This window comes from Ictalurus furcatus, chromosome 26 (genome assembly GCF_023375685.1).
Source record: "Ictalurus furcatus strain D&B chromosome 26, Billie_1.0, whole genome shotgun sequence".
NCBI lineage: Eukaryota > Metazoa > Chordata > Actinopteri > Siluriformes > Ictaluridae > Ictalurus > Ictalurus furcatus.
The window spans coordinates 18,272,158-18,293,494 of record NC_071280.1 but is presented as its reverse complement, the minus strand read 5'-3'; the positions used below and the strand labels follow the sequence as shown (position 1 = coordinate 18,293,494).

The window sequence follows — 21,337 nt, the reverse complement described above, 5'->3', positions numbered from 1 at the left end:
TCAGGTTGCCTGGCAACCCTGGTCAGAAGGCGGGTGGTTGAGTGAGTTCACTATCGGGCTTCCGGTTTCTCTTTCTGGGCGTTTAAACTTTTTTTTTTAAGTCGTCAACCTTTCAGTTGGTCGGTCATGTCGAACAATAACGCCACCAGTACCAGCCTGGCCGTCGCTCACAAAGCGGTTAAACAGCTGCGGCTGGAGGCCAGCGTCCGCCGAATTCAAGTAAGTGCTTACAGAAACATAACCGAGGGAAAGTTTGGGGATGAATCCTAAATCACTTTGCCCTGCCTGCACATGCGCACTAGCTGTTATTATGACGGAGCTTCTTCTGCTCCCTACCTAGGGCACTACCGGTGTACAATGGAGGGATTTGGGATTCACACGGAGGAATGACACTAGTTGCTAACAGTGGCGTTAGAAATCTCTTCAGATCTGAAATAACTGATTAGCTGAAGGTGTTGTTTAAACTGTGTTGTTGTTTTAGTTTTAATAAATTGTTGATATATTTTTATTACATTTCACATCCAAGTGTCTCAAATCAACTTGAAGAGACGGTTGATGTTAGCTCAGCTGCTAGTTAGCTTAACTTGTAGCCTCTTTGTTTACTTGTCCTGATAAATATGTCAAAAGTTGTTTGTTTTGTTTTTTTAAAGAAAAAAATACACAATCACTGCACTAAAAAACTCAATAAATTGACAGTTATAGATAATATAGAAAAAAAAATAACTTCAGTTCATTACCAGTTTGGTTTTACTTTACTTACACCTTGTTCATTCTCTGTAGGCCTGTTAATAATGTTTTATACTTCATTTATTTTTTAATATTCTGTGATATTTGTTATTTATTGTGATATTTATTTATTATTGTATTTTAAGTACAGGCCACCATGCCTTAAAGTTATTCTATTTTACTTAAGTAATATGAAAATGAAGCTTAACCTGTTGAACATATACACAAATATGCTTTTGTCTAAAAATATATGCAACAAAGGACAATAATTAATAATGTGTTAATTTGTATATCAGAGAGAGCCATTTCCCACCCAGTTGATTACACTCAGGCAAATCAGTTCATTAATTACTCATATTTAGGCATATATTCATACAGAACACGTGGATGAAGTGTATATTTGGCAAGACCTATGAACCAGGGTGTAGAATAATGTGGATGTAGTTCTTTTGGAAAAAAATTCAGAAAAGCTGTGTGTTAGTAATTGGATGCAAAATATCCATAGCAACAAACAACATTGCCTGTGGAAATGGAAAGTTCCAGTAGTGAAATGTATTTTTACATGCACTTTAAAAATACATAAATAAATAAAGGTTCCAATTAGAACCAAAAAGGGTTCACTTTAACCTGTTAAAGGAATGATGCCTTGAAGAACCACTCCACTGCTCCGAAGAACGTATAATTAACCATAAAGAACTTCTATAATCTCCAGAGAACAATCTAGCTCAACTCGAGAACCCTTTAAGTGAAGAAAGTGGTTCTTGAAAAGAAGAACCTTTTTATTTTTAAGAGGGTGCATCATATTTCTTGATGTTACATGTAAAGTGTTACATAAATAAAGACTGATTGTTATTTATGGTGTATTTTCACGAGGGTTTGTTTTGCTTGATGCTAAACCTGTTGTTTGTTCAGGTCTCTCAGGCAGCCACAGATCTGAAGAATTTCTGTCTCCAGAACGCTCATAAAGACCCTCTGCTGATGGGCGTCCCGTCCGGCGATAACCCCTTCCGCCCTCCCAAATCGTGTGGCCTGCTCTGAGGTACCCTGAAACCTGTAGCGACCGCTAATGTTTTTACGTGTGGATGCTGCGGATTCGCCTCCGCCCTTTGTGTGCGGGGTGTGCATGTATTTTATTTTTGGTCAAGGGAAGATAATAAGGGACGACGAATAGATAAGGAATGATAAAGGTTTCATTCGTTCATTCAGCAGTATTAAATCATCTAATCAGTTACAATGATGTCAAGCATTTGCTTTATATCTGGTGTCATATGCACACTAATTTTATTTTCTTATTTCTCTGGCACAGGTGATAGCCATCTGAGAAGACTTCATGGAGATGCGCGCACACACACACACACACACACACACACACACACACACACACACACACACACACACACACACACACACTTCACTTTACTTTACTACAGTGTTGTGAGAACTCTTCTTGCTGGATGTCATGATCCTACACTGTGCATGATCCACCTGTAGCTCTTCCTAAACTGCAGTACTCGTATTTACACTAAACCGGTCCCCCCTGAATGGCCCATTTCCTGCATTCTCAGAACTTTAGAGATGATCGATTATAAAAAAATAAATAAATAAATAAAAAATAGATTATTTCTTATATGCAAGGGAGAACTGATTACGAAAAAAAGAGAGACGTTGGAATTTGTGGAGTTCGGACATGGAATTGAAAATTCTTTAAAATGATGAGACATGAAGTGGACCGCTCAAAGCAGGATTGTGCTGTTACGGTTTTTGGTTGTTTTTAAAAACGTTTTAAATTTTTTATTTTTTATTTTGGGAGTTAATGTGGCCACTTCTCACTATATTAAAGACAGGGAGTCCTTTCACACACCTGTGGAGTCTCTCTAGGTTCAGTAATTCCAAGGCTACTAGTAGCTCTGGAGTTTCATGTACAGCCTTCAAAATATTCTGTCTACTTGGAGAAAAAAGTTCAATATAATTCCACACATCTTTCGCTTCATCACTTCGTTATTTTAATTTTGGGGGGGGGGGGGTTGTACTGCTATGAAAATGATTACCTAACTCTACTGATGCAATGTAATGTTTGTCCTGATATTCTAGTGTTACAGTCCTGATCTTCAGTCCTTGACTAGGTCAGGTGTGTGAAATTTGAAACCTTCATTATAACGTAATTGTGCTTTATAATATGTTTCTGATTGTCCTTTTAAGACCATTACTATATAATGCTACTTTCTGCTGTTATTAGAATTCCCAGCGCTCTGTTAGTGCTAAGTTGAGAACACTGACTGATGGGGCGATCCACCGTAATTCCTGGAGTAACATGTCTACCATAAATACACTAAAAAAAAAAAAGAAGCTTAAATCTAGACCCTTTAAAGAGTCCCTCTGGGGAAATGATCACTTGTGAAAACTTACAGTGGCGTGTTTTCCTATTTACAAAGGGCTACCAATAAAACCTTACGACGTTAGGAACCCTTACGTATGTGGAGAACCTGTGAGGGACTTTTTTTTCTTTTTCTTTTCATTGTACAAGCAACAACAACTTGCTCGCTCGGTGTGCAGATGTTTCCCGTTGTCTTTTCTACCTTTTCATCAAACTTTCCAGAATCTGTATCTCCACCTGCTAGCTTTTATATGAAGGTTTTTTTTTGTTTTGTTTTGTTTTGTTTTTAATTTTAATTATTAGATGAATGTTGGGGGAGGGTTATTAGAGGTTTTTAACACTAGGGTGTAGATTTTCAAAGGTGATCCTTTACTAATTTATTAGCAGTAGATTTATATGATGGAAAAGGGTTGTGCAGTGTCGCTTTGCTGATTTCATATCGGTATGATTTTCCCACTGCTGGTTCTGCTCTTCATTGGACCGAGATTACGGTTAGCGCTAAACCCGAACACATTCCTGACCGCGTGTACAAATTAAGACCGCGTACACGCTCTTGTCTCTTACAGCAACCGTTTCACTCACCGATGCTCGTGGATATCCTGAGCTGCAGATGACATCATTACTAATCGCTAAAGTAGAACGCTTTCTGACACTACAGAGAAATCCAGTGTGCTTTTGATTCAGTTTTTGGGGTGTTACTTTGTCTAATTTTCATGGAGGGGGGTGGGGACTGTTTGTCTGTATTCTCGCATTCAGTAAAGTATGAGAACTAAACACTGATCCAGTCATGACCTTCATTAATTCTGTTCCTTCTGATGTACTCTCTTCTTTTGTTTGTTGGATTGAGACTGTTGAATCTGTGTGCCTTACAGTGTAATTGTAAATTTTTCAGTAAAGCTACTTTAACTCTGATTTGCACATGGTCATTTTTTCGTCTCCAAAGTTGCGTGATTTTTACCCAAGGCTGCATGTTTTACTTGAATATAAATGAGAAATAACAAGATCGACTCCACACTGTTTACTCCTTGCGTTTTCATTTAGACTTTCCAATTTACTCGCTACGACACTCCGAGATCACGACTGCTGGTTTGTTTTCTTTCCGTTATCCTACACAAGGAGCCTGGAGCCTATCCCAGGGATCTCAAGGCACAGGGTGGAGGACACCCTGGACATGGTGCCAACCCATCACAGGGAACAATCACACACACACACATTCTCAGCCTTTTACAATGCATGTCTTTGGACTGAGGGAGGAAACTAGAGTACCTGAAGGAAACCCATGTGCCCCCAGACAGGATTTAAACCCACAACGCTGGTCCTGTGAGGCAAACATGCTAACCATTAAACCACTGTTCCCTTTTAAAAGTAATATATTAACTATGATTAAAACATCCAATCAAATCCATATCAATTTGTATGGATACAACAAACCTGTTCGCCCCTTTGGCTCTTCAATTCTTAAAAAAGTTCTCTTATTTTTCCCCGAACTAAGACGTGTTATAAAATTCCGTAACAAGTGAGCATGATGTGTTTAATCCTGACATGAACCTCTGAGTCCACTGAAATGGTACTGAACATGCAAATGGTTATAACGGTGAATGAGATTTGAGCCCATAGAGTTTTATAAAGTTATAAATTGGCACTGAGGGGAAACGTTCTAATTTCTCACTTTCAGTTAAAATCAGTCACACTTTACTTTTAAATAAATGAGTATGATTTAAAATGTGTAGACATTTTCACTAGGTTCTTTCACTTTTCATTAATAACATGTCATGGTTATGTTTAGTTTTCCTGTAGTTTTTGTTTGTTTGTTTGTTTGTTTGTTTGTTTTTGCTCCACGCCTGGCAGTGTTAGGAAGCCTGCAGTATACATCTGACTGATTGTGGAATTGATTATCAGTAATAACAGCCACCTGGGGCAGGTATGAGCTCACACTCTCAGGGTCAGTCTCTCACTCCTGACGATAGGATCATATTAAATCTCATCTCTTTCCATGAAGACAAGACAAGAGGAGTTTACACACTGTTCAAGCACAAGGTCAGGTAAGAAATAATTACAATTCAAAATTGACCTTCATTTAACTCTGGGTTTGTTGGCTATGGGTAAATAGTTAAGCTTATATATATAATATTTATAATAGGTATGTTATCTATTGTTGGTATGTTATCTATTTTTTTTTAACTGCAACTTTCATTTATGCAAATGAGGCTTTGTATATTAATGTGTGCACATTTACATACAAACAAAAACTTCTTCTTCTACATACAAACAAACAGCTTCTTGTCTGTATTGAGATTACGTGCTGAGGAAGATAGTGACCTTGGCTTCATGATGATGGATCTATAACTGTTTTTAGCTCTGTGACATCCTGAGACACTGAATGACTCCACGAAGCTGATAGAGGAGAAGATGGAGGTTAGCTTCAGCCTCACTGTCTCAGGAGGCACCTAGGGGTTTTTTGACTGGATGTTCCATACAGTGGCCCTGGTTAGCTACGTTATCCTTGTAGCTCGAGTGTAAAACTAAAGAAGCGAACACACTGAACATGTTTCGGCTGATCAGAGGATATTGTGCACATTTAATTTCTGGCCAAAGTTTTCCCTTCAGGAGTAGACTGCTGATCTGGTCTGGGTGAGGTCCCTAATCTCCATACAACTTCATTTGTGACACAGGTTTATGCATTGGAATTGGTTTAATGTTTTTAAGATTGAGAATGGTGTGTGTGTGTGTGTGTGTGTGTGTGTGTGTGTGTTTCCTTGCAAGTTTAGGTCTAGTGTAAAAGATGGCATGCAATCAAGAAGGAAGACTGCTAACATCACATGGCAGGATTCATGACACCTCCGGTATCAACACGCTTCAGATTCTATATTTAAACTTCTACTTAGTAACTGGACAAATTTAAATAGTTTCAAAATGTAGAGCAATTTTTTTGGATATTATTAATAATAATAATAATAATAATAATAATAATAATAATATCATCATTGCCCCGCACCTCTGGGGTTGGGGGCTCAAATCCCGTCTCTGCCCTGTGTACATGGAGTTTGCATGTTCTCCTCGTGCTTTGGGGGGTTTGCTCCGGGTACTCCGGTTTCCTCCTCCAATCCAAAGACATGTAGTGTGTGAGTGAGTAATGTGTGTGAGATTGTGACCTGTGATGGGTATGGAAAATGGATGAATAATAATAAATAAAGATCTAGTCACTAAATGCTTTCAAATTAGCGTGCTGCATAGTGCTCATGGTTCTACAGTGTTGGGATTAATAAAAGATTTAAATTTCAAAATGTTTCCATTTATTTATTTATTTATTTATTACACAGCGGTCCAGAACACTCGAGTGTTGCTGCAGGTCAGTTCTCTGTGCAGCACCACTTCCCACAGGATTCTCAAAGAAGAGCCGAACGAACAGATCAGATCACTTCAGGTGCAGTAAGGAGGGAAGGGAACATGGCTAACAAATGCAGAATTAAATGTAACTGTAAACAATTTTTTTTTTTTTTTTTTAATTGTCATATGGGGGTGCATAGAGGGGGTGCTGTCAACTTTGGGGTGGTAACTCCTCTAGAACAGCATTCTCCCCTAAAGTGTTTTATTCCTTATATTAATTAAACAGCTTTCTTTATTCTAATGGTCTGTCTCCTCAGTGACTGTTATTAAGTTTTGATTGTGTGATCCCACCGTATCCCATTCACAGGAGCAGCTTATGGATAAAGATCAGTACATCAATAGGCTGCAAGATGCACTTCAAATTGAGAAGGAGAAGGTAATGAGGAAGTGTGTGTGTGTGTGTGTGTGTGTGTGTGTGTGTGTGTGTGTGTGTGTATGTGTGTGTGTGTGTGTGTGTGTGAGATCTATACGTTGTGCAGATCATATTAATGTAGGAGACTTCAGCGCCTCCTGGTGGAGAAATGTTTTTTCATAGTTTTTATAAAAGGGTCAAAATAACTATGTACACACACCATAGAATACAGTAAATAAAATGTTTGCGTGTACAGTTGCCCACTGAAATGTGATCAGAGCAGTAATTGGTTTCTGAGCATGTCCAGGTCAGAGATGAATTTTGCTGCAGCAGGTGTGTGACTCCGCCCCCAGTAATACCTGCATTTTATTTGTTCTCTCTCTCTTTGCAGAACTCCAAGCTGCAGTCTCGTTTTAACCAGCAGGCAGTGGAATTAAAACGCAGAGAGCAGCTCGTGAACAGAATGAGGGAGAAGCTCTCACAGTTTACAGACAGACACCGAGACCGGGGAGTGTGTAAGACACTCGGGGCGTTGCTTTTGCTCTCTGAATATTGATGTTTTCACACTAAAACGTATGAAGGTGAAATAATCCGAGATGTAAGTGTACAGGACTGGGGTTAAGAAAATATGTGGGTATGTTTTCCCTTCCTACAGCTATGGAGATCATAAACGCTCTTCCTAATCCATCGGGACAGAGAGAGCCCATGCCCTGGAGTGCACGGCCTGATGGGAGGTACGCTTTATATGTCTGTGTCCTCTACAACATGACCCAGTGTCTTCTACAGGAGAACAGACATCCCAAAATCAGACAGCACACAGACCTCTCATTTAAAGTCAATTGAACTTCATGACTTTTGAGTGCAATTCCAGTTAAAGATAGGAACCTGATCCACAACCGGTCCAAACAGAACCTGATAGGACGTTTGGGTTTCTGGTTCATTTATGCACAAATTTAGAGACTATTTGATATCCAGAGTCCTTTTTCTTCAATTTATTGGTTTGGGCTCGCTCGCTCTCTCTCTCTCTCTCTCTCTCTCTCTCTCTCTCTCTCTCTCTCTCTCTCTCTCATGTGTATTCTCGCTGAAGGAAAGAGGAGGCGCTGAGGTTAATGCTGGAGAGGAGGGAGGCCGAGCTCAGGGAGGCCATGAAGCTGCGTCACAGTCTCACCACGCTACTGCACGCGCTCAGAACCGACATGCAGCAGGTGATGGAACAGGAGACCATGCAGCTACAGTGGACATGGATCGATGGGTTCACTTCCTAATAGACCTTGTCCGGTGGTTTCCAATGAACATTTTCCCTGCCAGGATTGGATGGTTTAAATGTGTTTGTTTTTCCACTGAGTAATTTCCCATTAAGTCCTGTGTTGGTTTGCCTCAATGATTAATAATTTCCCTTGGTACTCTGAAAAGATTGGTTTTATGTGAAGAAAACTATTTTCCTGGCAATTGGTGCTTTCCAAAAAAAGAACGGCAAACTGATTGGGATCAATGTAGTACAAATAAACTTCACGAAATCAAACCCGTTGTTGGCAGAAAACAGCATTTCTACTTGCGTAGTCACTGGGACCCTTTTCCACTCCATACTCGCTCACAAGTTTCTGTTAACGGGTGAAGATCCTCCTTTATTCACCTTGGTCCAATATCTCTGAGGCATTTTTTCATGGACTATGATGGTTTCAACTCCAGTAGGACTCCATGAAAATGGCCATGGTCGCTGGTATGGCGTTAAATTACAAATAAACAAAAACAAATGTTGTTTTCCAATAAATTCTGGGTGATAACAGAAGGGTTAAAGTTTACGTGATCTTCAAATTGAAACGCATCTTCCACTTAAACATGGTAAATTAGCCAAGACTATTTTCTGTCCATATTTTTCATCTTTATTGTTTAGTATGCAAACTGGCTGCTAAATTCTGGGACTTTCTAAGCACCTACATTTACATGAAGAAATATTTAATGACCTGAGAGTGCAGGTGTAAAAAAAAATAAATAAATAATAAAAAACCCAACATTAAATGACTGCTTGTTTTCTGTCTGTCAGACTCTAAAGGAGATTGTGGACACCGAGGAAGACAAGACAGACACCAGCAGGCTGGTCCAATCAGAGCAGTCACTTGGTGATCATGTGACAGGGGGTGTGTTTCTGGAGTGGACGCATGTACAGCAGAGGCTGAGGGAGCTGCGGTCACAAGGTGTGTGGGTGTGGTTGTCCATAATTAAGGCGCAGAAACAAACTTTTTCTTGAGGGGTGTATGTGTGTGTGCAGGCCTAGCTGCAGTGAGTACAGACCAGGAGAAGCTCCTGTCTCAGCTTGAAGAAGAGCTGGAGCAGAGCAGAGAGCTGGTCCGAGTACAGCAGCAGCTACTGCAGGTCCTGATTCTACGTTCACATTCGCACGTGTTCACCTTGTTTCTGAAACGATTCGATTATGAATTCTCCTCTTGTGATTATTCACAACTTTAGAAAGCTTTGAGTTCATGAGCTGTGACACTGTTACTGTTAAATGTTATTCAGCCCTGAAGTAAATTCATGGCACAGCTGATTTTTACATTTATAAATGCCTTTTTATAAAAAAAAAAATTAAAAAAAAGGCAAAGCTTACAGATGAAAATGACTAAATCAGGACGAACCGGTGCACATCCTATACGTGGTGTTCACTGAATCTTCCACTAATTGCAGTAGTCCCTCAACAGTTACATGATTTGAAAATATAAGTTCACAGAATCACATATTTTATAGATTCCACACAATAATATACACCAAATGCATAAAATCATTGCTACCAGATTTGTCCCGGTTATCTCCATTAACTGTATAACTCTATCTCCCAGGACAGTGTGGCTACTCCTCTCCCAGACACACTCATCGACTCCTACTATCTGGAGGAGTGGGAGCGGCTACAGGACAAGTGGGTGGAGTTTAACAGACAGAGGCGGAGCTTCCAGCAGGAAAGACAGGCCTTCACTGATGCCGCAATTCGATTGGGCCGTGAGGTGAGGAGGAAACTGAAACCCTGCATCTCTGTTCACCTACTTATGCTATACACTAAAAGTGTGTATACTCCTTTTTGTGAAGAAAAAGTACATACTTTTGAGTGTGTAGCAAAAGATTATGTAAGTACCGGGACATACTGACACATCACGTAAAGGAAGAGAATGCTGTTGCCTAGTTACGCACACCATCACCGTAAACACGTTCCTCGTTGCATTCATCATTCCTTATACCATTTATAAACATTATAATTTAATTCATCGTTCCCTGGATTGACTCATCCACATCTCATTTACACCTCTCTAAAACGTGTCCTTGAGTCCGGCAAAGCAAACCATCACAAGACTCCTCCCTCCCTTCTTTTGCGCAAGGAGTTGTGCGTAATATTAGCTGAAAAGTGTCCACGGATACACGCTTCGAAAATCGACCGGAAATAGATGACGATATGGGTTCCTTTGGGATCCTAATTTCAACATGGTACCGTTTGGGATGCGCTAATTCTCATATCGGACACTGTTTAGGACGGATAGAAGGCGAACTGGGACGCAGGAAAAGATTTAATGGTGAGGGATAGTGACGGGGATTTAATTGTAGGAGTACTTCATTCGGATTCAGTTTTAGTAGTTATCTGTAGTATATCCTGCTGAGGTTTGTCCCCCACTAATCACACCAATTTTTCATCCTTGGACAGGAGTGTGCATGAGGAGAAATGATAAAGTATAAAAGTAGACTTTAAATCCATGGGCCTGTGTGTAATTGTGGGTGTCCTCACCAAAAACTTCCTTTTGGTTACCAATATTTTCTTAACTTGGGGTTAGTTTTAGGAATAGCATTAATGATGTGTGTGTGTGTGTGTGTGTGTGTTTTGCAGAGATGCGAGTTTGAGCAACAGAAGGCCTCTCTGTTAAAACAGCAGTTCCTCAGCACATCTCCAGTGAAGACTTCACACTCCAACAGGAGAGACAGCACAGCACTCAGTGACCTGCGTATGCACAACACACACACACATGCTGCTAAACAAATACTGAACAAAACCACCATTACATTTCAAGTGGTACAAATTGTGTGTGTCGGTGGTAGGAATGATGGCTCCTGATTTGCTGTCTCTCTCCCCTTGTGTCACTCCATCCTCTGAGGGGTCAGAGGTCACACCCTGGTCAGGACAGAATATAGGAATGACCCCCAACACTCCTGAGCTCTACTGCATCCTTCAGCTGCCATTTTACTGCAGGTGTGTCTGACACACCTTTACAACTTATCTTACACTTTTCTTTCCCTTTCCTATTCTTACATTCTCTCTCTATCACACAGGGAAAGTGCCAGTCCTCCATCTGAGACTTGGGTGAAGGAGACACAGCAAGGTGAATTCAGCCATGACAAACAAAACATGGACAACTGGCCCTTTTAATTCTGTGTGTGTGTGTGTGTGTGTGTGTGTGAGAGAGAGAGAGAGAGAGAGAGAGAGAGGGGGAGAGATACTGCACTTTGACTAAATAATAAAGTCCTTTAAACTTGTGTGTGTTGTATGCAGACAGTTGTCTGTACTGCACAGTAAATAAACTGTTCTTAGGAGGTATTTAACTCTCTTCCTTTAAGATGATGCAGATCTCAATATCTGTTTAACAGTCTTTCATAATGGGAGGAAGAAGAAGTAATCCGTCGAGTCATCATTGCCTTCCAGCTTTTGTCTAATCCATTTTTTTTTTCTAAACTGGTGCACGTAACAGCTGTACTGTTTAGAACACCGGGCAAAGTTCAAACGAGTCAGTATTTACACTGCTAGTGTTCAGGTCTGTTAGGGTCTGCCACGATGCAAGTCACAACCCTCACCTTAACGCAATTTTATGGAGTTGGGAGTCCGTCATAGAGTAAAGCAACGATGGAACGGGTAAGCCAGTCTCCTGAGACGCCTCACTAGGAGCAGGGGTCAGGGTGGGGTTACAGACCTGCTGCTCAGCAACAGTAGGGGTCACAGAAGTGTCACAGTGATTCTGGTCTAAAAGACACTAAGAGCAGGAACCATGAATAAACAACTATATAAGTAATCTTCATAACTGCTTTAATATCACAAGATATAAATATAATATCTGTAAGGAATTCCTTTTATTGCTACTACCTTATGCACTGCTTAGATGTTTTACAAACCTGGGTCTTGGCTCGTTATGTTTTGCTTTGTGCCACTGATTCCCCCCACTTACTATACCTGCATGCACTTCTCCTGGACAGTAGGTGGTGCTAGAGGTTCACTGTTCTCCTTAGCATTGATGGCATCTCCTCCAGCAGGCTCTGTACTCTCTGATACAGCTGTTATGGGCTTGTCGTTTTCACAGTGACCTTTCACATGATGTATTTCAATGGAAGCAATACCCGTGCCGTCGACAAATCTGGCGTCCAATCCTTTTTCGGTGGACCCGCCCAGTCCAGGTCCGTTCGGGTCATGTTTCTCAGTGGGAGCCATATTGGATGGACACCACTCTTCAATCTCCATTTCACTTTCTTCCAGACCAGTTGGAACCTCTCGGAGCTGTTTAGTGACTATGAAACAACCTTCAGACTTTTCAACCGTAGCACAAACTGAGCTACAGATCACTTCCTGAGCAACTTCATCTTCCATCGCAATCTCATCAGGGTCCTCGCCCACTTTATTATCAGCATGGGGCATAAATTCTACTCTTGTGATGTTCACAACTTTTAGAAAGCTTTGAGTTCACGAGTTGTAGGATTTGAAGTCGATCAGTCAGAGTTCACATCAGTGAGTCTTCTCGTACATAAATCTGTAACCTACAAACTCAGGAGCAAACTGTAGGATACTGATGTTTTGCCCAAAATGTTTTAATATTTGCCTCCGCTTACACACACACACAACATGCTCTACTAAACAAATACTGCACAAAACCACCATTACATTTCAAGTTGAACAAAAAAGATGTGTGTGTGAGAGAGAGAGAGAGAGAGAAAGCGGTAGGAATGATGGCTCCAGATCTGCTCCCCCAGCCCCCACCCAACCGTGTCACTCGATCCTCTTAGGGGTCAGAGGTCACACCCTGGTTAGGGCAGAATACAGGAATGACCCCCAATGATGAAGTATTTTTCTGCATCTCTATTATTTATGGCCTGTATTAGGCTACTAGTTTGCTGAGTGGATATAAATAAAACGTGTGTGTGATCGGATCATTGCACATTTGAGTAGTTTCCTGCTCTAACACCCTCACTTCTCCTCAGAAAGTTCTTAGTAGGTAAGTTGAATCAGGTGTGTTGGAGCAGGAAACACGTGCAGAGGATTCTCCAGGGCTCCAGGAGCAGGGCTGGGAATCTCATTCATGTTTATAAAGCAGCTTATTTGATAGCTTCATGCCTAACAATTCAGTTCGTGTGTTTACAGTAGCCTAGCTACGACTCTTTTTTTTAATAATTATTATTATTTTAGTAAACAAACCAAATTAATGGCATGTGCGCGCTGATTGGTTCCCGCAGCAGCACCCGCCTTTCATGCGCCACACGCGTGTGCGCTCCAGACTCGCCTACTTAAGGGGGGTTTCTTGGTTGTTTTAAGTTTTCACCCCCCTCTCTATCTTGATGACTCGCGATGGTGTTTTCTCTGCTGCGCTACATCCTGGCGGCTCACGGCTCCATGGAGCCCGAGGACCAGCGTCACTTCCAGCCGTGGCGGGATTACTTGGGTCTCGCGGACACGGTGCGTGCGATGCGGGAAACCTCTGGTCCCGAACCTCACCAGGTCCAGGAGTTCGGGTTTACGCCCGAGATTTCTCATCACCAGGGCCGTAATGCTATAATGCTCCAGACTTTCCCCGAGCCTGAGATGTCCGAGGTCAGAGGAAGACCGAAAACGCCGAAGGGGCGACTGAAGTGCGGTCGTACCGGGACCACAGGGCCTCCACCTCCATCACCTCAAGGTTCTCGCTCTGGGGAAAAGTTCTGCAGTTTCTGCAAACATAACGGCGAGTCTGAAAAAGTGTTCACGTCGCACTGCCTGAGGAGCCGCGGCGGAGCAGTGGCGTGTCCTTACCTGCGCCGCTACGTGTGTCCGCAGTGCGGGGCGACGGGCGACCGCGCGCACACCAAACGCTTCTGCCCGCTCGTGGACAGCACGTACACCTCCGTGTACACCCGGGCTGCCCGGAAATGACCGAAAATCTGAACCCCACTCTCACACTCGCTATCAAACTGTAGGTAATTTTTTTTTTGTTTTTGTTTTTTTTTTTTTTTTAACCTGGGAAGGTGAACAAGAAGCTTTAGACTAAAAGCTGCACAGGTACGTCAGCGGTCCTTAAAGTCCGGTACTGTACCTGGAATGCTTTTATATGTAGGCTTCACTATATTTTCAAAAGGTACTAAAGATGTACCAGTTATGATTCCATTTCAGAGAAAAGCTCAAGTACAGTTGGTGCTTTTTATCTGAGTGTGGCTGTAGAAAGTTGTAAGTCCTTTAAAAAAAAAAAAAAAAATCAGCATTATATTTTTAATGTCTGCATTACTGTGCTTATTATTATGGCTTAGAGCTGTCGGGTTTAGTTGTTTGAAACTCTGGAATGACCTGCCCTGGGTTTACAGCTGTAACACCTGGATGGCTGTGAGTGTCAAGAGTTTTGCTTTACTAACTTTGTGTGCACTTTATTTGTGTATGCACTTTTGTGTGTTTATTTTGACTGGTGTGTTTTGTTTTTGAAGCTGATTTCTCTAACTAGCTTGTGCTCAGGCCTCTCTGGCTCATCACAGGTGCAGCATGTTACAGGTGCAGGTCTATCCAGGGCTTCATGATGGGACCGTGGATCTCCGACCTGCTGCTATTTTTCTGCTCCATTTTATTGTCCATTCGAAGAACTTCTGACGTGTTGTGACTTTTTAAAGTGTTTTAGACCATTTTGGATGTGAGTTAATATACTTTATATGCATGTAACAAGCCTCAGTGCTGCATTTGTTTGTTTTTATATATTATATAAAACGTAAATGTTGGACTGTTTTGGTACGAATGACCTCGTTGATGCCTCTGAATCTTCTGCAATTCTGTAAGTTTCAATTTCTAATATATTTAAAGTGTGAGCTCCATTGTGTCTGTTTTTCTTCCTGAACCTTAATGTGGTTTATTTGCATCTGCTAGTGTTTTTTAAAATGCAGAGCACCTCAGTACCTTCGCTCTTCAACACACTTTCTCACTGAGTTTCCAGTTTATTAAGAACACCTACCTTAACCTCCTTGAGCGTCCCCCTTCCCCCCAGTTCTCAATACAGGAAACTTTATCTGCAGGAACTAAAAACAGTAAAAGTAAGAAAGAAATGTATTTGATTTGATGGATCATTAACCATATTTGTTGGTGCTACAGAAAGGGGGGGGGAACCCTTCATGCGTACATCCGTAGAAGGATTTTTGTTTGTGGTGGAAGATGTTTATTCACAAACACAAAGTACCCAAAGAATCATGGACTGAAATGTTCTTGCTGAACAAAAACGATGCTTTTATGGCATCACTGAAAATTCTTCAGAGCACCTTAGGGTCTACAAAGAACCTTCTTTTCAAGAACCATTTTTCATTATATAAAGTTCCTGAGTGGAGTTATATGGTTCTTTTGCGATTTAAAGAAGTTCTTTGTTTCGTTATAGGTTCTTCAGAGCAGTGTATTGGTTCTTCAAGGTATCATCCCTTAACAGATTAAAGTGAACCCTGTAAGGTTCTTAGTGGGACTGGAAAAGGTTCTCCTGGCATCATTGATCACTCTTAAGAACCTTCATTTTGTTTTTTTTTTTATTAAAGAAAGAGAACTTATAACATGGTTCCTTGTGACATTGCTGTGAAGAACTATCTGTGGGTTCTTTTATAGAACCAGTAAACAGAAGGTTCTTTGTGCAGCTTAAAAGGGTTCTCCTATGCCATCAGGCTAAAAAACTTTTTTTGGTTCTAACTGGAACCTTTTTTATTTTTAAGAGTGTATATGTAGGCCAGACCAATTACATGAAGGAAAACAAAGTGACCACTTTCAACATTCACCTTTATGATGTTTACTGGTACAGAAGTGGGCTGGTTTGAAGCAGTTCATTCTGCACAAATGGTCTCTCATATATATATATATATATATATATATAAACAAACCCCACCAGTGCAGAGAATTGAATTATCAACTGGTCTTGGTGTTGCAACAATAAAACAAACATTTTTCACCAACTCAAGGACTTGTAAACAAAACAATAGGGTGGTGAGCGCATTAAAAAGGAGCTCCCACTTCAAAGTGACATAAAAAGCAAGTCTACACATTAATCTACTTATTAAGTACTCGTATCAATCTGTTTCTGAAACGTGAACAGACGGAATGTGAGACATGGCTAGCTGCCTCGAGAACAGTTACAGAAATGTCAAGAAACTGCTGAGGCTCATTCTGACACTCTAGTAATGCATTCTGTATAAAAATAAAAACAGTAACTCAAACTTTATGGACAAACGAGTAAACCTGTAGAACTCCTCTAACCCAGACAGATCCAGTCTCGAACACAAAATCAAAGTTACACCATTTACTCCTTACCTCTTTATATATATTTCAACAAAGATTTGTATAAACAAGCACTTATAGGCCCTACTGCCAAATAAAAATTTTATAGAGACACGAGACTATTATCCGCATCACATCTCCGTCATGTGGTTACATCTCGGTATGGCGAGGACCACAAAGGCGACGATTCGGAGCCTTTGGAAGTTTTCCACGGCGCAAGAGTTCCATCTCACGGTGTGCCGCCATCACGGTACGACTGAGCGTGTGTGTGTGATAAGAAAGAAAACATGGAAATATGAGCATTAGTAAAAGATGCTAAAGCAAGATGGAATGAACTTTGATCACTCATCGTTCTAAATCATCAATTCATTTTTCCTGAGACTCGGCACCCTTTGTGTACGTGAAAGTCGTTTCCTTCGAAAAGCTTCACGGATTTCTAAAATAAACATATAGGCTATGATAAGGTATGTAGAAATTTTCATATCCACACGTGAATGGAAACGCTGCTAATGCTCTATCTCTGTGATTTCTCATTCATACTTTATAGAGGAGAGTTCTCTGATGAGGCCACGCACAAGCTCTGTGGCATCCTCCTGGTGATCACAGCCTTCTGGGATAGACTGGTCCTCCAGTTTCATGCTGAGATAAAATAGAAAGAGATTAAAACAATAACAAGAGGGTACGAAAAAAGTACACATGTATGAAAATAGCTATTTATTTAACCCATCTTCGTATGCAGACAGTAGTCTGAACTGCACAGTAAACAAACCGTTCTTAAGAGGTATTTAACTCTTCTTTTAAGATGATACAGATCTCAATATCTGTTTAACAGTCTTTTAATATGAAGGATACAATCAACACTTGGTGCACTTTACAGCTGTACTGTTCAGAACACCGGGCAAAGTTCAAACGAGTCAGTATTTACACTGCTAGTGTTCAGGTCTGTTAGGGTCTGCCACGATGCAAGTCACAACCCTCACCTTAACGCAATTTTATGGAGTTGGGAGTCCGTCATAGAGTAAAGCAACGATGGAACGGATAAGCCAGTCTCCTGAGGCACCTCACTAGGAGCAGGGGTCAGGGTGGGGTTACAGACCTGCTGCTCAGCAACAGTAGGGGTCACAGAAGTGTCACGGTGATTCTGGTCTAAAAGACACTAAGAGCAGGAGCCATGAAAAAACAACTATATAAGTAATCTTTATAACTGCTTTAATATCACAAAATATAAATATAACATCTGTAAGGAATTCATTTTATTGCTACTACCTTATGCACTGCTTAGATGTTTTACAAACCTGGGTCTTGGCTCGTTATGTTTTGCTTTGTGCCACTGATTCCCCCCACTTACTATACCTGCATGCACTTCTCCTGGACAGTAGGTGGTGCTAGAGGTTCACTGTTCTCCTTAGCATTGATGGCATCTCCTCCAGCAGGCTCTGTACTCTCTGATACAGCTGTTATGGGCTTGTCGTTTTCACAGTGACCTTTCACATGATGTATTTCAATGGAAGCAATACCCGTGCTGTCGACAAATCTGGCGTCCAATCCTTTTTCGGTGGACCCGCCCAGTCCAGGTCCGTTCGGGTCATGTTTCTCAGTGGGAGCCATATTGGATGGACACCACTCTTCAATCTCCATTTCACTTTCTTCCAGACCAGTTGGAACCTCTCGGAGCTGTTTAGTGACTATGAAACAACCTTCAGACTTTTCAACCATAGCACAAACTGAGCTACAGATCACTTCCTGAGCAACTTCATCTTCCATCGCAATCTCATCAGGGTCCTCGCCCACTTTATTATCAGCATGAAGTTGCTGTTTCTCTGGCAGAACGTCGTGTTTCATGTTAAATTCGATATCTTGTCTATTGTTGGTCATGTTGGTCCCAGGGACGTTTGGTTCCTCACCACAGGTAGCAGTTTCTATTTCATGGTCATTGGTAGCAGCAGCTACTGACCGTTCATCTTGGCTCATGTTCAAGTTTTCCCAAATGGTAGGACTTAACAGTGTTTGTCCAACCCCTGGTGATATATCTTCTAACAGGTTAAGGTGATGCTCTGAAACCACTTGTTCAGCAGTTCCTTTGTTATCCATGATTACAATACCATCATTTTCCTCCAATATGACTTTTTCCAGAACATCTCTATTTTCTGTAGGGGATTCATCTGTGGTATCACCGTCTCTCATCAATGCAGTGCACTTATTCATGTTTTTTTGTTGTTCTTTTTCTGCTTCTCCTGGTGTTCTTTTATCATCAATCACTGCAGCACTATTGTTCTCCTTGTTTTTCAAAACCTCTTCATTTTCTTGACATGCGGGTCTGTTAGTTCCTTCATGTTCCATTGGTGTGGTAACATCATTCTCCAACAGTGGGTCATGCAGGTGCTGTGCACATTTATTTCCCTTAAGAGGTCCTTCTTCCCGCTCTCTTCCTATAAGACCCTGCCTAAAGTGCTGTCCATCAAAGGGGAATCTCCTCTTCCTGTCTCCTAGGCCACACATACCCATTCTTCTTCTTAATCTTTTCTTTGCGGGAGGCTCCAAAATTTCCGTCTCTTCAGTAGCCTGCAACTGCATCTCACTATTAAAACACGTTTCTACTAAATGCTCTAGTATTGCACCTGATAAAATTTCAGGATCATCATCTCCAGCCTTCTGATACATCTTAGTCTCTTCTATTTCTTGAAAAAGCACACCATCTCCATTCACATCCAATGACCTTTCATGGGAAGGGTTTGGGGAGCTTTGGTCTTTGTGAGATGTCTGTGGTTCAGGACTAGAGGTTGTCTTGGTCGCATTCTCCACCTCGCCCAATTCCCCAAGGAGTTTAATCACAGGCTCTTCCAAATCTGGTTGGTCCTGCGGTTCATTTTTGATATCAGCACTATGATCTTCAGTCTCCATTTTGGTTACATTGTCTTGTTTCACTTCAGGGAGGATGTCAATTAGGGCTGTGTCAATTTCATGAAGATTGGCAGGCTCCAACAACAATTCTGTAGATTGTAATCTGTCACTTACTGCATCGCCTCGTGTCACGTCAGAGAGGATCACAACAGGAGCTGAAACAGCTTCTTGCTCAGCTGCACTGATGTATACCTCTTTGTCTAATTCTTTAAATTGTACCGTTTCACATTCAGGCTCTTTAACCCTGCTGAAATGTGGTTCACTTCCGCAGCTGGAGTTCACCATGTCTGCAATCTAAAAGAATTGTGGAAACAAACCGTTGGAGAGATGAACTGATTTTTTTTAAAACATCAATAATTAAGATTGTTGAATGATTCTTATTGGCACAACAAATGATATGTTTAATTCCTGTTTCACACTGTGCGATTACAGACGTCTTTTAAGATTGTTACTGGTCACGCTCTACAAGATTGCACCACCAAAATCCGCCTGGAAATCTCACAGTATAAACCCAGCTCGACTGTATTTTTGAAAACCCGAACTTATGCAGAATGACCTACCAAGCTGCATCCTATATGTTGTGGTTCTTGTGTATCACCAGCTGTGGCACTGTCTGAACTTTGCTGATGTCCTACCATCACTTCACTTTGATGAGGGCGGGGTTTGAACTCTGATAGAATGAAGAGATCACCTACTATTCATTAGGTATACTATGATCAAGGTGGATGCAGATAAAATGGATGTTCTTGTACGGTTTTTAATGTTTATCAGTCCGTACAGGATTTCTGATTTTTGTTGTTGTTATTGCAGAAAACTACTTGAATTGGCAATCGCACAAAATTGTTCTGCGTGCTCTTTCGCAGTGATGTTTCTTGGTAAACGAGACCTTTTAGCCATACTCATGTTTGACGCACGTGAATCGAAGAGGGCTTTGGCTGAACGTGTGTCGTGATGACGTCACGTGACGTGTCTCGGCCCGGATCCACAGAAAATCTGCGGTGATTTTGAAAAAAAAAAAATCGCATGCTCGTCCAAATATTGCGTTATAAGTTTGCGTTAATTCCTGCGATTGCAAAATCACGAAATCCTGGAGGGACTGGTTTATGGAGTAGATGCACACACCTGTCTAAAAAATCACTGAAAAAATAGACACTCGTCAAAAAAAAAATAGTCTGTTATAGTCAGTTTGTAAATCTTTTGAAGAAGCTCAGAAGATGGATGGAAGATAAATGAAGTGTATACACACTTACACACTCATGTAAATGTTTATTAAAAGTGTGTAAGCATGTTGTTCATGGGGTTTTTTGTTGTTTAATCGTGGCTCCACAATAAATATCAATATAATGATGAACGGCCAGCACAATATATCAGTATTTCAATATGCTGTAATATTAGAATAATATTTCCAGTCATAGAGTAGCTACTGGCAGTAAAAATATGTTTATTTTAACATAACTGCTTATGTTAGCATCCACGTTTGAAATCTAGCTAAGCTAGCTAGTCAGGTAACCGTGGAACTGTTTACTTTCTTCTGTTTTTAGGTTGCTTACCTTGTAATAAAATAGCTTTATGGAAAAAGTACAAAAATACTACAATTACACAATCACATTATTTCTTTAAACACTTAATTTTTCTACCAGAGTTTGTTTAACATATCAAGCTTTTCACTCGGGAAAGGGCTGGGAGATTGCGCGCGAGCGTTTTCTCGTCACCTTGCCAAGTGGCTAGGGAACCACGTACTTTATTTTTATTTTTAATTTTTTTTACCACTATTTAAGCATTTACTTTACCACTATTAAAGTAATTTTAACAAAAAAAAACACACATACAACAACAAATTACCGTAGAGTGTCCACTAACACACAGTAGTCTCTGGACTAATTATTTTTTTCCTGTCAGAGTCTGTAAAGTTTGAAATTACTTCAGCAGAGGAAAAACAGGGCTAGGAATCGATTCTTTAAAAAAGAATCACACTTCCTTGATTCCAGACATTTTTCATGGATACAGATGACGTTAGTGCACAAACCGCGTAAAATAAAATATATATATATATATATATTTAACTAATAAATAAATAATATTAGTTAAATTAAATAAATAATAG

General features: G+C 40.7%; 4 protein-coding genes across 5 annotated transcripts; 3 read left to right on the top strand and 1 right to left on the bottom strand.

Moving 5' to 3' along the window:
• On the top strand, positions 1-4,012 carry si:ch211-286b5.5 (uncharacterized protein LOC100003596 homolog). Its single transcript, XM_053615954.1, has 3 exons — positions 1-219; positions 1,639-1,765; positions 2,033-4,012. The coding sequence occupies exons 1-2, from the start codon at positions 127-129 to the stop codon at positions 1,762-1,764; spliced, it is 219 nt and encodes a 72-aa protein (XP_053471929.1). The 5' UTR covers positions 1-126; the 3' UTR covers position 1,765; positions 2,033-4,012.
• Positions 4,013-5,023: 1,011 nt separating this feature from the next.
• si:ch211-286b5.4 (afadin- and alpha-actinin-binding protein B) lies at positions 5,024-10,929 on the top strand. Its single transcript, XM_053615228.1, has 9 exons — positions 5,024-5,137; positions 6,795-6,863; positions 7,231-7,354; positions 7,495-7,573; positions 7,927-8,081; positions 8,900-9,034; positions 9,109-9,212; positions 9,674-9,970; positions 10,591-10,929. The coding sequence occupies exons 1-9, from the start codon at positions 5,024-5,026 to the stop codon at positions 10,927-10,929; spliced, it is 1,416 nt and encodes a 471-aa protein (XP_053471203.1).
• A 1,085-nt stretch (positions 10,930-12,014) lies between these two features.
• On the top strand, positions 12,015-14,914 carry nanos3 (nanos homolog 3). Its single transcript, XM_053615601.1, has one exon. The coding sequence runs from the start codon at positions 13,420-13,422 to the stop codon at positions 13,978-13,980; it is 561 nt and encodes a 186-aa protein (XP_053471576.1). The 5' UTR covers positions 12,015-13,419; the 3' UTR covers positions 13,981-14,914.
• Positions 14,915-15,955: 1,041 nt separating this feature from the next.
• si:ch211-286b5.2 (uncharacterized) lies at positions 15,956-21,132 on the bottom strand. Of its 2 annotated transcripts, none has more exons than XM_053615377.1 (6): positions 21,076-21,132; positions 19,794-19,903; positions 17,686-19,527; positions 17,313-17,488; positions 16,873-16,971; positions 15,956-16,588 (listed from the first exon to the last, which is right to left on the bottom strand). In XM_053615377.1, exons 2-6 carry the CDS (start codon positions 19,869-19,871, stop codon positions 16,483-16,485), a joined length of 2,301 nt encoding a protein of 766 aa, XP_053471352.1. In that variant the 5' UTR covers positions 19,872-19,903; positions 21,076-21,132; the 3' UTR covers positions 15,956-16,482. The 2 variants fall into 2 exon arrangements, with proteins under 2 accessions (XP_053471352.1, XP_053471353.1); XM_053615378.1 differs by having other exon boundaries at positions 16,908-16,971.
• Between the last annotated feature and the right edge of the window lie 205 nt (positions 21,133-21,337).